Below are 17,061 nucleotides of genomic sequence, written 5' to 3' on the forward strand. Positions count from 1 at the left end.
TAGTTTTTGAATATTGACATTTTTTTCTACAATAGTGTATGAGAGAGGGTACAGGAAGAAGAAGGGAAAGGAAAGATATGAGGACTTAAATAGGTATTTTTGTGCCCAGTGTATAGCCCATGAACTACATCCTTAGAAAGCGGGAAGGAGTTAAGTGATAATTGGCAAGAAAATGCTTTCTCACTAGGGATTTTACCTTGCATTTACATTCCTTGTTTGGACGCGGAGCTTTCAGCTCTGTAAGTTGTAAAACAATAGACCCAAAACTGTGTTCGCTTCCTTCTCTATTTGGTACAGCCATTCTCCTTGGCTATTGTTTGAAATTGAACTTGTGAAGGAGGTGTCTTTTATGTTGGGAACCAGAAATAAGAGTAGAATTTTAACAAGCTCCATGTGTTCTGATGAATGAAATAAGTTTAGGAAAGAATTACCAACTATACATATGCAGTATCTGAGTTGACTATATATATGCAGTATCTGAGTTGTTTTATTTTTTTATTGTAATTTTTCTTGTATTACCTGTGTTGCTAGAACTGTTAGATTTCCCCAGAATTTTTCAACAGTAGCAGTAAAGCTGCATGCCTTGAATTTGCTTAATTACTCTATAGTTTAAGGTATAGTCCCCTCAAAATTTACCTTAATTTTTACTACTTTAAGAGATTTTTTAAAAATCTTCCTTAGAATAGTATAATGACTCCTGTAGTTAATAATTATAAGTTACTTTGGAAAGTCTAAAGTGGGAATTTAAATGATACCTTGAATTTCTTTTCTGACTACTGACTTACAAATGAATATTTTAACACAACAGTGACTTAATATTTAATAATGCAGGAAAATAAAGTAACTTATGGACTAAATATGGTGATAGTGAACAGTAGTTTTTATATTGCAGTAGTTCTCTCTATAATGAGCAGTCATTGCTACTCACCCTTCATCTCTCATTTCTGTAATTTAACATTCCTAGTACATTAGAGTCTACCCATGAGGTAGAGCATAACTGCTTCCTGAGTAACACCTTTGCTGCAAGTAAATTTTTTGTTTTTGTAAATTGTTGTTTCTCTCTAAATGCTTCACTTGAATCTTCTTGCCATATTCCTTTTTCTTTTTAATTAAAAAAATAGATACATCATTTGAACCTTCTGTAGCATTGGCAAGCCTTGTGCAGCATATTCCTCTTCAGATGATTACAGTTCTCATCAGGAGCCTAACTACGGACCCAAATGTAAAAGATGCAAGTATGACCCAAGCTCTTTGCAGGTACTTCTTCATGACACTGTAGATGGTGTTATTGATTTGGGAGGAGATGTTTTGTTGTATTTTGTGGGTAATGAAAAACTTAGATGTTTAAAACTGAAATCATAGAATGAAATACATATTCTCCAAATTAATTGGAATGATTTACCTTACTATATAGGTTTGACAGGCATCCCAGTAATTAAACATACATTTTCAGTTCAGCCTTCTTTAATTCCAAAAATATACACCTGTACACTTACTGTACAGTAAGAAGTTGGTTGGATTATCAATATATTTTTCTAATTTCCTTATTCATTATGGTTTCCTGCAACCTGTTTCTTCTCCCTGGGTTTTTTGGGTTTTGTTTTTTTTTAAGTTAGGTACATACTTTTACTTTCTCTTTCAGTCAGAATCTCTGGATAATACACTCTACCTTTGTCTGTTTAAAATATGTTTTTTCTTCCTTATTCAATAGATGATTTGGTAAAATGCAGAATTCTAATTTGATAGTCATTTTCACAGCATTTTGAAAATAGTACTGCATTGTCTTCTGGCATTTACTGTTGCTGATACAGAGTCTGCTGTCAATCCAATTGTCGTTCCTTTCTGAGTAGTTAGGCTTTTCTGGTAATGTTTATGGCTCTTTCTTCTTGATGTTTTCCATTTATTCTTATATTTCTAGGTATAAACCTAATATTATTTATCCTCAGCATTTTCATGCTTTTCTTAATTCATTTGTTCATTTATTCAAACCGTATTTACTGGACACTTACTTACCATGAGTGCTAGGCAGTGTTTCAAAACCTCCTTGAACAAATGGATAAAAAATCTGTCTTCATGGACTTACTTTCTAGATGGAGAGGAAGACAGTAAATTAGTAACATATCTCATTGATTCCAAGATGCATCCTGATTTCAGAGATATTAAAAAGAATAAAATACAGTCACTTGGTATTTCAGTTTAATTGGCATGACTTTTCCTGCCTTAGTGGTACATGAACTAATTATACATCCTAAAATTGATTTTGTTTTAGATTTTATTAAATATGATAATTAAAATTATTGTTTAGTATTTGAATAGTGATGAGTGTTTTGGGAAAAAAAGTAGATAGGAAGGACATAAAGTATGAGGGAGTGGTTTGCAATTTTAAATAAGAAGGGTTAGGAAGGCCTCAATGAGAACATGAAGATGAAGTAAAGACATAAAGGAAATGAGGGAGCAAAGCCTGTGGAGATCTACGGGGAAAACATCAATATTGTCTTACAACTCATTAATTTTTTCTTCAAAGATACCCATTTATAGAGCTTATTCCAGCTATTGAGTTTCTTTATTTCAATGACTATTTTTCTAATGGAGTTTTTCCTCTCTGCCTATTTTTGTTTCACATCTGCCTGGGTTTTTTGTAGTTTTTTTTTTTTTTTATAGTATGCACAGACACGTGTATGTGTGTGTGTGTGTGAGAGAGAGAGAGAGACATCTAAATAGAATACAAGGATTTGGAACAAAGTGGTTTCTGTGTACCTGTTATAAAATTGTAGTCATGACGTATAAACTTAAGTATTTATGTTGGATTTTCAGAAAGCTACATGTATACAAATCTTACTATCTGTAACACAAACTTTGGGGACTTGGGTTTTTTCCACCTTTTCCCCCTTTTTGTTTAGTGTTTGAAAAGACCCTTCTAACTTTCCTTCTTTTTTCCTTGTGTTCTTAAATTTAACTGAGTCAATTTAGCTGTAACTATTACTTTCAATTTCTTGTTGCTCACTCTCTCAAACTTCCACAGATACATGAACATGCTTTGTATATTGCAGAGAAGTCTATATAAATATTGTTCCTGCTGTATTGCCTCTATCTCTGCTACTTTTAATTTATGTTGATCTCCTTGCCATATTTAGTTGTCTATATTTTTGTTTTCATCTTCTTGATATCTTTGTATTCATAGTTCTTAAAATTCTAGAAACGCTATGATACCATGTTGTTAGGATTTTCTTCATATTGTCTGTTCTTTTTATTTTTCCTTTTCCATTTATTCTTACCACTTTATCAGTTCTCTTCTATATATGGTTGATTTCCAAGTTTTTATATAAAGTTCTCATTGTTCATTTACTTTTAATTTTAAGAAACACTCTTTATCAGGGCACCTGGGTGGCTTAGTCAGTTGAGCCTCTGACTCTTGATCTCAGCTCAGGTCTTGATCTCAGCGTTGTGAGTTCAAGCCCCTACTTAAAAAAAGAAAGAAAGAAAAAAAAAAAAGAAAGACTCCTATCTCATCCATCTCTCCATAGAGAAATTTCTTCTATATCCTGTTTAGCAGTAACACTCCTTTATCAGTGTGACCTCAACAACACTAAAATTTCTTTCTCTTTGAGATATATTTATCATAAATTATGTTGTCCTCTAAATAAAATAGGAAGATTCAGAGAATTACAGATGTCATAGCTAAAAGTGAAATTAGAAATCAGTTTATCACCTTCATTCCCTAAGTAATGATATCTAACATTTTTCATTACATGCCATAAATCATTGCAGCAGAGTCTTCTAGTTGGTCTTTTTGCCAGCAGTGACTTATACTTCTCTCTCATTCCCTAAGTCATCCTGATCTATTCAGTTTTCCCTTCTAATCAACAAACTGCAGTGACATCCACCTCTTACTAAATCAAGTGCAAATTCCAATTCTTGGCATTTAGCACTCTCCATCTTAATTTTTCAGCCTTTTCAAAACATACATGGTATCCAGCTTCTGAATTTGTTTTGTTTTTAAAATATATTTGGTAATTAATTTTTGCCTACTTGTTTCTATGGGAAGTTGTGATCCAGTTTTTGTATTGCATTTCTAATTTATCCTACATGATCCTATTTAACCCATAGTCTATCTGGAGTAATTATTCTTACATTGCAAATGTAACTGAACAGGATAGCAGTGTTTATTTTTATCATACTGCCACCCTCTACTTCCCCATAGTCTATATTTCCCCACACATAGCACTTACCATCCTTGAACTGTTATTTTCTGTAATCTAAAGAAATGCAAATACCATACCAGGAACAGATAAATAACATTAAAGTATGAAATTGGCCAGATGTAACTGAAATAATAAGGAATGGGGTACACAGGCACCTTCTAAAAGAGAATGCTGATCCTCAACTCCAGTTTTCTTGTTGCCACAACGAAATTTGAATTCAGTGTTGCTGATCTGATTTTTCAAAAGAAGCCTGTGATCCAGTTTTTTATGTGACATTTCCCAGTTTTTTAAACAGTGGAACAAGGTTAACTGAGGCTGGATCTAGCCATGAAGGTGCCATCTAAAAGTGAAAATTGGTTTTATTCTCTACAAATTAAAAATAAATCTATTTTTTGTCTTTTGTAATATTGTCAATTTTAATGTTAAGATTTCAAGTTGCATTTTTTTGCAGCTTGAATGGTTTCATTTATTCAACAAATTTGAACTCCTTCTCAGTGCCAATGCACTATGCTAAATACTGGGGATCCACAGATTAAAGATTTTAAAAAAACAACAAGATCACTGTTCTTAAGCTCATGGTCTAATGGAGGAAAGAAGTTCTCAAAATACATAAATTACAACTATAGTTAAATGTTCTTTAAATAGTAAGAAATTAACTCAATATATCAGGGTTAAGTGTTCTTAAAATTCATGTAGTAACCAATACATGGTGGACAAGATTAGTGTAGTTAACCATAAGAATAACTCATCCTACAATGCGAAGGCCTGAAGGTATTTGGGCGTATGCAAGACCAATGAAATTGAAGCAGAACTGGAATATAATGGAAGTGTAGCTAAAAGCACTGCATTTATTCACCAGCAGAGCTTAGTTCAAACACCAGTACTGCTGTTTATTAATTGTGTAACTGTTGACAAATTTCCTAACTTTCCTAACTTTCCCTAACTTTTCTTACCAGTTTGAAAGCAGAAATTGTAACTCTTATGTTTTTAGCACTTAACAGAGTAACTTACATTATAGGCACTCAAATATTTGTTGAGTGAATGGCTTCTAATTCATGTTACTTCTGGCTTGAAGTTTCTTTAGAATGGTCAGGAGATTGGGTACCTATGGAATAAGGGAAAGAGTGAAGGCTTTTGAGATGGGAAGGAGAGGAAAAAGCTGATTGGGTGATTAGGTATAATGAAGAACCATGGCCAATGGAATTTTCTACTCTGCTCCTAGACCTGGGCTGTGGCCCAGGGCCCCATGTTCTGGAGAGCCCAGTTTCCTTCTACTCTGACAGTACCATTCCCCACAGGGCAAAGTCCACAGAAGACTTAATGGCACTTTTTTTCTTCTTTAATTGAACAATATCTCGGATCTTCCTGTGTTAGATCCCCACAGAGAGATTCATATGGATCCATCTCATTCTTTAAAACTCTACATAATGTTCCATAGTATGTTTAACCATTCCCTTATTGATGGACATTTAGATTGCTTGCATTTTTCCATATCCTAAATACAGTGCTACAGTGAACTTACTCTATACACAAATGCAAGTGTCTCTCTATTCCCTATGTGTAGAGTAGCTACAAACTTTTATGAAAATCAGCTTAACAACAGTTAGAATGTGTGAAACAGCTGTCAGAGGCTATTTTAATGATTTGTAACCATTATTGTGTGAAGAAGATGGCCAGAAAATCAAGAAGGGAAATAAAATGTGTGTAGGGAACATAAGGAACATACAGATAACTTGTAGTTAACATGCATTTGGACTTTGGGCCACTTTTAACATCTGATGGAACATTTTAATCTTAAGAGCAGAACCTTTTAAAAAAGATAACACTCCAGTGTTAATGTAGATAGTTATAGCTATTGTGAAAATAACTCTCAATTTTGAAGTCAATTTTTTTAACATGTTAGTTGCTCTTTGGTCATGTGCTTTTGTACTTAGTATTTATGTTTGACATTTTGTGCAATTATTTATTTATTTATTTATTTATTTATTTATTGCCACATACGTTGATATTTGGTAGAAGAAAGGCATTCACAATGAGTATTCCCAGTGTCATACATTAATTCATGTAGTCTTCAAATCAGCCCTATAAGATAAACATGTTTATCTATAATCTACAGATGAGGAAACTGAGACACAGAGGTTGAATAACTTACATAGGTGTTAGGGCCCCCCAACTTAGAAATGGTAAGTTGAAGATTTTGAAACCAGATCACTCTGATTTTAAAAAAACTTGTTTTTTCCACTACTATTTTCTTAATTATGTAATCCCCAAAACTGGATTATTGGATCAAATAATATGAACATTTGACCCAAATGCTTTCCAAAAGAGTTATACCGCTCTTCATTGTGATTAATATTTAACATTAAGGATAGTCTCCATCACACCCCATATTACTTTGTCTTTATTTCCGTTAAACTGGGTTGATATTCAAGAAGAACACTCACTAATTCTATTTGAGGCCATTTAGTGTATTAACACATTCAGTGCCCTTTTATCTATGTAAAGCTTCCTTTTTTGTCTTGGTATAGTAGGATAAGGAAAGGGATGAAAAGACCTGTTTCACAATTCAAAATAGTCATTTTCAACAGCGTGTTTCCTATTTAGACTGCATAGTCACCAGAAAGGAGGAATTTTGTTTCTGTGTATCTTAGTCCAGTTACATTTGAACTCCTCTTAGAGTAAATTTGCCTAATAAATTCTAGCTAGCACTGTGTAGAATCAACTTAAAACTGCATTTATGTGAAATGACACATTATCAGAAATTCTTTTTATTGAAATATGTAAGAAACTATCAGCTTACAAGATTGGGAACTCCTTGAGTACAAGAACCTTTATACTCATTTCTGAATCTTGAACAGTGCTTTTCACAAGCAAGCTCAGTAAGTATTGAGTCACAAAGGGAGGGGTTATTACTATAACTCTTGTTATTCCAAAGATGTTGAAAATATTTTCAAGACTGGTAGTTTTGTTTTTCAATTTTCAGAATGATTGACTGGCTATCCTGGCCATTGGCTCAGCATGTGGATACATGGGTGATTGCACTCCTGAAAGGACTGGCAGCTGTCCAGAAGTTTACTATTTTGATAGATGTTACTTTACTGAAAATAGAACTGGTAAGTAGAAGTATATAAATCCATTAGAATGAATGGTCTCAATATTTAATCTTTGGGTAGTCCCCTTTAAAGCATCTAATGTTAAATATGTTCTTGTTTTTGGTTTTGTTTTGAATCATAATTTTGAAATAGAAATTAAGAATGGTATTGAAGTATAGATAATTAAAATAGTTTTGCTGTTTTCAAGTATCTAATATGAAAACATATTCATCCCATTATCTCTTAAATCCAATTAATCAAGCTTTTACCACCATTATTCTACCACAACTATCTTTGACAACGGTGCCTTCTAGTACTGCTAAACTCGGGAGTTATTTCTTAGGCCTCCTCTCATTTGACCAATCAGCAGCATTTGACACAGTTGATCACTCCCTCTTGAAACACTTGTCTCACTTAGTTTTTGTCTTCGTTCTCTTGGCTTTTGTCCTACTTTACTGGCACCTCAGTCTCCCATTATGGATCTTTCTAACTTTAGAGTGCTTTACAGTTTCATTTTTGAGCCATTTTCTTCTCAGTCCATTCTCACAGCATATGTGTCCCATGGCTTTAAATAACGTTTCTAAGTTAATGACTGCCAGGTATATATTTCTTGTTCATTATTTTCCCATGAACTCCATAGTCATGTATCCAAGTCTATACTCGAATCTCAAATTCAACTTATCCACGATCTAATTTCTGATTTTTCCCTCCCACACCTGGTCTTCCCCATCTTAAATAGCGACTCTATCCTTCTACTCACTCAGGACAAAACCTGAAAGCTATCCTTCTTTCTTTTCATTCTCTGTCAGCCCTTATCCTATAAATCCTATTGATTCCACCTTTAAAATGTCCAGAATCCTACTACTTTTAACATGAAACAGAAACTACCACCTTGGTCCAAAGCCCTCATCATCCCTTGCTGTACGAATTGGAGTAATCTCCCTGCTCCTGACCTTGGGCCCCTACATGTGTCACACAACTGCATGATCTAGCCCACTGCTGCTTCTCTCCTTGAGTCTCCCACTATTATTGCCTCAGTCTCTGTACTTTGCTTACACTGCCATCTTTGCTCTGTCTCTAGTACACCAGGCTGGAGACCTCCGGGCCTTTCTAGTGCTTGGCCTTTGCCTTGCTTATGCTCTTCTCCCAGGTATCTGCAGGCTTACTTTCATTTCCTTTAGTTTTTTATAGTCAGATGTCACCTTTTAAATGGCGCATTTTTGAATACCCTAATAAAGGCCCCTTTGCCACTCAGCAGTCCCTATTCTTCATACCCTGTTTTCTTGTATTTATCTCTATGTTACTTTTTATTGTCTACCCAACCTGAAGACCGTAAGCCCTATCAAATTAGAGATTTTTTTAATCCACTATTGTGTCCTCAGTACCTAGAATAATGCCAAGCAATAGTAGGTACTCAGTCAATGTTTGTTGAATGAAATCCAATGAAGCGTGGGCTAAGGAATGATCACTTTGTAGGTAAGGCTTGACAGATTTGTATTTGATTAAGGGGTTTTAAGAGTTGTTTAGGCCACTATATTACCTTGATCTCTGTCATGTTGTTATTTCCCAACTTTCTCTCCCAAAGTAACATGTTATGATAGAACTTTCCAGGAATGGGGATAGTCATATAAATATTTTTTGTCCAAGGAAAATAGGCACTAATTGGGTTAATGATTTCCCTACAAACTCTTAAGGTGGATGTCTTATCTTTTTTGAAGGTTTTTAATCGACTTTGGTTTCCTCTTGTGAGACCTGGTGCTCTTGCAGTTCTTTCTCACATGCTGCTCAGTTTTCAGCATTCTCCAGAGGCATTCCATCTGGTAAGTTAGGACACAAGCTTTCTGCACTGCAGAACTTTGTGTTAAAATTTTAGTTTAATATGGAGTCATATTTGTATATAGTGAAAAAGATTGTAGGTTAGTCCTGACTCTGTTTTCTTGTAGCTTTATGATTTCTTAGAAAATTGAGGTTGTGGGATTTTCCTCCAAAGAATATATTTTCAGAATGTTTTGAGTCTCACCAAAACTGCTGCACTTGCAACCACTACCAGCTGTTGAATATTATTGCTCTACATGAGAGATGTCACGTGTCGGTGTCACTGATGGTTGTCTGTTCACGTAGGAACAGTGTAGAAGGAAAATGCTTTAGAATTTCAGAAACGTGAAGCATCAGGTGTTGTTTTATAGTCCCAGAATTAAGACTGCATTCTCTCCCAGCCCAGAGCCTACAAATCCTATTATACCTTTAAAATATATCCAGAACTCTACCACTTTTAATGAGCTACCTCACTGGTTTTGATTTGATTTGATTTGATTTCAGTTCTTTGATTATCAGTCATTACAGATGGAAATGACAAAATGTTATTTTGAGAACCTGTCCATCTCTCTAGTGCATCACAGGCACTAGATTGCTTCCTCTAGGGTCTGATCCCATTTTACAGGACTAGAACCTCATTATTAGTATGCCCACAATGTAAATATCTTAGGAATGCTGACCCAGTATGAGCAAATTCAAGGGAGACTGATGATGAAGTGCTGAATTCCAGTTGTTGATTATTAGCTAGAAATAAAACTAGCCTCAAAGATCCATATACATACTTAGGCTGCTTAGTGCCTCACTGCCACTGAAGGAAAATCTGCAGGCTTTATAGAAAGTAATAAAGATAATAAAAGATAAAGATCCTTACAGCAAGTAATATTATACATTGTCACGTAGAATGGGTTTTTCTGAGAATTTCTAGTTAATCGCGTAATTGATGATCTTGACCGTCAACCAATAACCTTATATCTGTTTGTTACATAAACAGAACTCAAAACTTGAGCTAAGATAGCATGTGTACTAGCTAAGTCTAACAAAGTAAAGAACATCAATTATTTGTGTCTGTCTTCAGGCACAATCATGTGTAGGCCATTTGAGGAAAGATTTATTTTCAGATTTTCTGAGAGGGAGATTCTCTAATAAAACTTACTCATCCATTCTAATGTTTATTGCTCTTCACACTGAGGACATTTCTTAATCTCTCTGATTAGTCATTGATGCCATACTGTAAACCTATTTCTTGGCTTCCAGTTTTTTCAAAAGATGGAAAACATCTCCATATGTTGTATTGCTTCTTTTTCTGAAAAACATAGTTGAAATAAAAATGGCTGACTTTGAAATATTGGCTTATTGAAATACTGATATGAAATCATTTATTTAAGGATTAGGTAGATCTGAAATTGAAAATATCGTCTGGCTTAGTAAATTCTAAAAACTAAGATCTAATTATTGCCTACATACTGTGCATAGCCTGACTGGCTACTCAACTAAAATAAACTTGGGCATCTCGTGATGGGTCTTATAGTAGTTATATCAACTATAACTCTAACTCAGTGAAGGCAGAGGTTTAGAAGTTGTTAACTGTGAGCAATAACCTGAAATCACCAACATCGTTATTCATAGCATTTTAGAGCAAACCAAGATTAATGTTATAATGTATGTTATTACAGACTAAATCGCTTTTCATATCCTTTTTATAAGTGGAAAGAAATTTATTTTAAACAAAAGAAAAATATCAAAGTTTCTAATAAGTTATACACATTTTCTCAAATAGTAACTTCAGTTTAGTGAGTATTACAGTAATGTCCACAAATATTTAGATTTGCTCACTTAAACTTTCAAGCAGTTAGAAGGTAATAGCCTGCTTGGACATATATCTCTATGCCTGTAAAGAACTTAGTCTCATTTCTATGTCAGTGACAATTTTGACCATATAGGATATAATAGTAGGCAACTATATTATCTGATTGCAAAGACCAAATCTACAGTAGGAAGGCTTTCGGAAGATTTGGAATTGTAAATTATATAATCATTTTTTAAAAATTATTTTATCTTCTCTTCCATTTCTCTCTCTCTTTTCACCTGTGAGGACACAAAATAATTTTGGTGTTTGCAAGAAACAAAACACTGCTATTTTAGCAAGAAAGTATCTGATAAATACGGCTTTAGAGAGCAAAATTATAATTCAGCTTTGTTTAGAAAAGAGAGATGAGAGCAGTAGAGTGAACTCATTAGGAACTGATGGTTTCATGGTCAAAATAATACCTTTGATGGACATAAGATCAAAGAAGGTAGTGCAAAAGCTAAAATGTGATTTTAAGACCTCAAACATGGAGTCAGAGCAAAATGAGAATAGCACTGTTAATTTAAGAATATGATTGTTCCTTTCAGAAGGAACAAAAGGGAGTTGATTATGATACTACTATAATTGTTATTATTGCCATTTGGTGGTAAGACCATAGAGCCATAACTGCACTTTTATCACAAGTTAGCAACCAGAAAAATGTTCTACAAATAGTACATAATAATATTAGAGGCCTTTTACATATGAAGTATAAATGTGTATTACTAGATTATGATTAATAATTAACTGGAACAAGGATACCACCGCACTAACGGAATGAGCCATTTCTGCAAAACCGAGTTTATCTTGTTAATAACCTCTTGAATATGTGATGACTCTGTATTGACCTTAGTCTAATTATATAATGATAGGACACTGTTGTGCTTATTATCAATACTAAGTTTTCTACATGTTTTTAAACAATGAGCATTTTAGATTTCCCTTTTATTTTTAACTCCAATTTCTTAAAAATAATAAAAATTTCTGATTCCATTTATTTTTAGAACCATCTCCTCTTTTTGGAGGTGGGGATTTGGAGTCGTTAATAAGGAAAAACATGCTAACGTAAGACATCTTCCCTATACTTATCTAAAAGAAGAGCCAAGCTGTAATTCTAGTTACTTCAGTTACTTTCTTGAAGTAGACTTTAATATGCAATGCACAGTGTTTAATTCTTTCAAGTGAAAAATCTAAAATTCACACTAGGTGGAGCTCTTAAGCTAATTTTAGGTTTATCTTTTAAAAATTTGTTCCTACTGAACAGTCTGGTAAATATAATAGTCCTAACATTTTTCAACCTAACATTTTTCAGAATGGCAGAAGTGACTAAGTCTTCTATTTTGTACCTGAGTTTATGTTTTAGATGGAGTATAAGGATAAGGAGAGGGGTTTTATATGGAATTAAAATGATATGTGACTTTGAAACTTGATTTATCTTGATATTCTGGAAATTTTAACTTCATAACTTTTTTAGAAAAGGACTATGACTGAACATACAAAAAAGTACTTGCTGATCATGTAACGTTTGCATTCCATTTGTAGTCTAGAGAATTTGTTGCCCATTTGTATAAATTGAGGAATGTTTGTCTTTTTTCTCTTCAGATTGTTCCTCACGTAGTTAATTTGGTTCACTCCTTCAAAAGCGATGGTCTGCCTTCCAGTACAGCCTTCTTAGTGCAGTTAACAGAACTGATACACTGTATGATGTATCATTATTCTGGATTTCCAGATCTCTATGAACCTATTTTGGAAGCAATAAAGGTATGATGGTAGTTACACCAATATTTGTACAGCTGCAGACCATAGTGTGATAGATGAATGTAGTGAAACATTTATACAACTAGGTATTCAGCTTACTATTCTATGGTAATATGCTTTTTATTTGAAAAATGTAATTAGAATCAGAGTTCATTAATATTTAGGGAGTAATTTCTTATTTGCTATAACTAATCTAAATTAATAAACATATTTCTTCAGTTCTACAATGCCATCAATTATAAGGCATATCTTTAAATTTATAACAGCTGTTGGGGAAATTTGTTTAAAAAGAAATGCTACATTAAGTAAATATATACATCACCACCGTATCCCAATATCAGAAGTGTTAAAATATTTTTTTAAAGATTTTATTTATTTATTTGTGAGAGAGAGAGCATGAGCAGGGGGAGGGACAGAGAGAGGGAGAAGCAGACTCCCACGGAGCAGGAAGCCCAACATGGGGCTTGATCCCAGGACTCCTGGATCATGACCTGAGCCGAAGGCAGATGCTTAACTGACTGAGCCACCCAGGCTCCTATAATAGTGTTAAAATATTTAAGAACATCTTAGAATCAAGAAAAGGCAGTTTAATAAAATATTTGACTTTGTTTCCTTACTTGTTTTTATTCCATTTTTGCTATGGACTGTTCATGAATTTCCATATTTTATAGAATCTTTACTTGAGTTCTTTGTGAACTTAACCCGGTTTTTCAACTCTGTGTAGATAGTAGACCTAAAAAGTACTGATTCTGTTTGTCTTAAAGAATGGGTCACGATAGGGGTGCCTGGGTGGCTCAGTCATTAAACATCTGCCTTCGGCTCAGGGTGTGATCCCAAGGTCCTGGGATTGAGTCCCGTGTCAGGCTCCCTGCTCTGCTGGGAGCCTGTTTCTTCTTCTCCCACTCCCCCTGCTTGTGTTCCCTCTCTCACTGGCTGTCTCTCTCTCTCTCTGTCAAATAAATAAATAAAATCTTAAAAAAAAAAAAAAGAATGGGTCACAAGTGTTCGCACTTCACTCTTAAATTTACTGCATAATAAGGGTGTTGCAAAAGAATTGCAAAATTTGCCTCAGTCAGACCTAATCAGAAGTTATTAGAAATCAGTGCTATTAGTAATGTTGCTTTTTGAGATCTGAAATACAAGATAAGTCTCATTATCTTTATTACCTCTTCTGTATCTGAAACGAATACAGAGCTTATTCTTTTTACTACATAGCTAGCTAAATCAAATGGATTTTGGTTGAACCCAAAACAAGACTTTTGAGCAGTTAATGTATTCCACTAGTGTGACATTTGACACTTTAGAAGTAAATGCTTTTATGTATAGGAGCATTTTATCATGGATTTAATAGTAATGTTTGTCTCTTTCTATGGTATCTGTGTCCACAGATGAAACCTCTTGCTGTTAATTGCCATTTTTCAGTGCTTTACATATTGAGAATTCTCATAACTGAAATAGGCTCAGAGGAAGCAAGGTTCTCTTAATCCAAGGGCAACACTTTTCTAGTAACTGTCAACCACAAGAAAATTAAAAGATTAAAATTCCTTCAGAAAATGTTTTCTGAGTTCTAGGCACCAGATGGTAATAGCAGTCCGAAAAAAGGCTTAATGATGTTACCAACTTTCATTATTCTCCATTGCTCTATTCATGCTTGAAATCACTTAGATTTAAAATTGTATCTTGGGGCACCCGGGTGGCTCAGTTGGTTAAGTGTCTGCGTTTGGCTCAGGTCATGATCCTTGGGTCCTAGGATCGAGCCCTCCATCGGGCTCCCTGCTTATTGGGGAGCCTGCTTCTCCCTCTCCCTCTCCCTCTGCCGTTCCCCCTGGTTGTGCCTGCTCTATCTCTCTCTCAAATAAATAAATAAAATCTTTTAATAAATAAATAAATTGTATCTCAAATATCAAAGAGCAGATAAAAGAATCTGTATCTTACAAATAATAATTTTCTATATTGTTAAACACGAGATCGAGTTTTATTTTTCGAAGTCAGAGGTCATTGTGCTTAGGTGCTTTCGTTTTTCATCCCCTGATTGCTGTGAGCTTTTATTTCTAAGGGTTAATATTGAGTAAATAGTAGTTGGTGAATGAAAAGGAGATATTTTTTACTTTCACTAGAAAATTTGAAAGCAAATTGTTTGTTATTCAGTTGTGTGCTAATTAAGTCTTCATTCTAGTGCCTTGGAGTAGCACTGCAGTATACTCTCTGATCTCACAGTTTCATTCTGAAACATTTTGCTGGCACACTGGAAACATAAGTAGTTCAAATATGATTTGAATTCCTGGTTCTTGAATATTTCTTAACTTGATAAACTCTACTTTAGGATGTACTTATTTATTTTAGGAGACAATTATTTTTGCCATGTAATATAATGTAACTTTTTCTGACGACTGGTCAAGTGTTAGGGGTGATTTCAAAACTGAGTGGAAGAAAAGAAAGGTTAAATGTCAGTGGAAGAACCTTCTTTATGGTATTAATTAATTTAATAACACAGTTTATATTTTTAAGCTATTTCTCTTCTTGATGATCCACAGAATTTTCCTAAGCCCAGTGAAGAGAAGATTAAATTGATTCTCAGTCAAAGTGCCTGGACTTCTCAATCCAATTCTTTGGCCTCCTGCTTGTCTAGACTTTCTGGAAAATCTGAAACTGGGAAAACTGGTCTTATTAATCTAGGAAATACATGTTATATGAACAGTGTTATACAAGCATTGTTTATGGCTACAGAGTAAGTTTAAATTTGAACCTTTTTTGTTAACTGTAGAAATTGATGCATACTGATGAAATGTAAGATGGTGGGGTTGTCTTCACATTATTTCTTATAAATGGCAGAAATATTAATATTTGTATATAATTGCCTTATTCAGAAATGAAATTGCTTTCAGTGCTCAGGAACTATTAAAATGTTAATTTATATAAATTCTGCTTTATATTTATATTATGTATTGCATTGAGAATCTTTTGAATTATTCTGGCTTGATATTTATTAGTACAACAGAACGATTAAGTGGGCTTATTCCAAAGAGTTTAAGTATCCTCAAGTACTGATTTATTATTATTCTATAAGACAGTGTATTTTTTTAACCTATATATCTTTTAAGGGAGTTATGTTTAGTTTTTTCTGCTTGTAGATATTTTGCAGTTTATCAGATTGATAATTTCTTTGTTACTGTTAAAGAAGCTTAAGCTCTGTTTCCCTCCACAAGTTGTAGATACTGAACAAATATATAAACATACATGTTCCTTTGTCCTCTTACAGATTTACTTTCAAATTCATTTTCTTTTGCAGCCAAGCAAATACGAAATCAGAGGTTGTTAGCTATGTGTTATCTGTAACAGTACAAAATAATGATAAACTTTTCCTAAAGACAAAAACATGGTTGGATTTTTCCTTTCATCGCCAGTAGAGTGTTTATGGAACTTGACCAAAGATCTTTACAAGTTGAGTTCCATGCCTTTGTAAGTTTTTATGTCTACCTTGAGGAATCGTAAACTAAAAGATGAAGAATTAGGTTTATTTTATTTTCTGGCCCCAGATATACTATCAACACTAAGGTGTGTTTTTTCTGTTTGGCTCAGTGTTTTATTTTTTTATTTGTTTGTATTTGAGATTTTTAATTTTTTTAAAAAATGTGTACACTTAGACACAAGTGATACTAAGCATGAAACTAAATTCAAATCTGTATCTCACCACCAGAGGTCATCTAGTCCAGCCAGATGATAGTGAAAGGAGACACCCAAAGCAATTGTAACCAGCAACAGCAATTCAAAGAGCCATGTTATCGAATAAGCCAGTGATACTATCTAAGAATAGGCACATAGCATATTTTATTTCTTTGGCAATATGTGAATTCTTTGTGATTTAAAAAAAATAAATTCAGAAGTATATAAACTAAAAATCAGACATAAAAAAAATTTTTAATCAGACATCCCCATTCGCAAAAGTAATTTGTTAACAGTTTGTGTGCATTGTTTCAGATAATTTTTTTACAGTTACAAGATTTTATCTAGAACAAGAACAAATGCATTGTTTTTAAAAAATATTTATAATCTTATTTATATAGTTTTTTTCCAGCACTTGCTTTTATCTTTTAACGATTCGTGGTTGGAAGTATTCCCATGGTAGGGTAGTGACAGAACTGTCATTCTGAATAAATAGATGTACTATATTTTATTTTACCCTACTCCTATTGATGAACATTAGGTTGTTTTGTTCATAATTAACATCTCTCTGCCCATATGCAAATGTAGAGGATTTGCTTTGAATAGGGTATGCCAAATTGCTCTCCAGAAAGACTGAGGCGTTTGAACTTATATACTAATATATAATTGTACCTGTGACCCCATA

General features: G+C 33.7%; 1 protein-coding gene across 1 annotated transcript in view; it reads left to right on the forward strand.

Moving 5' to 3' along the window:
- USP38 (ubiquitin specific peptidase 38) overlaps nt 1-17,061 on the forward strand; it is a 32,105-nt gene that overhangs the window by 1,672 nt on the left and 13,372 nt on the right. The window contains exons 2-6 of the mRNA XM_026499403.4: nt 1,122-1,257; nt 7,186-7,315; nt 9,013-9,114; nt 12,558-12,716; nt 15,248-15,441. Coding sequence (XP_026355188.1) covers nt 1,122-1,257; nt 7,186-7,315; nt 9,013-9,114; nt 12,558-12,716; nt 15,248-15,441 — 721 coding nt within the window. The remainder of the gene's footprint in view (nt 1-1,121; nt 1,258-7,185; nt 7,316-9,012; nt 9,115-12,557; nt 12,717-15,247; nt 15,442-17,061) is intronic.

This window comes from Ursus arctos, unplaced genomic scaffold, assembly GCF_023065955.2.
Source record: "Ursus arctos isolate Adak ecotype North America unplaced genomic scaffold, UrsArc2.0 scaffold_11, whole genome shotgun sequence".
Classification (NCBI taxonomy): domain Eukaryota; kingdom Metazoa; phylum Chordata; class Mammalia; order Carnivora; family Ursidae; genus Ursus; species Ursus arctos.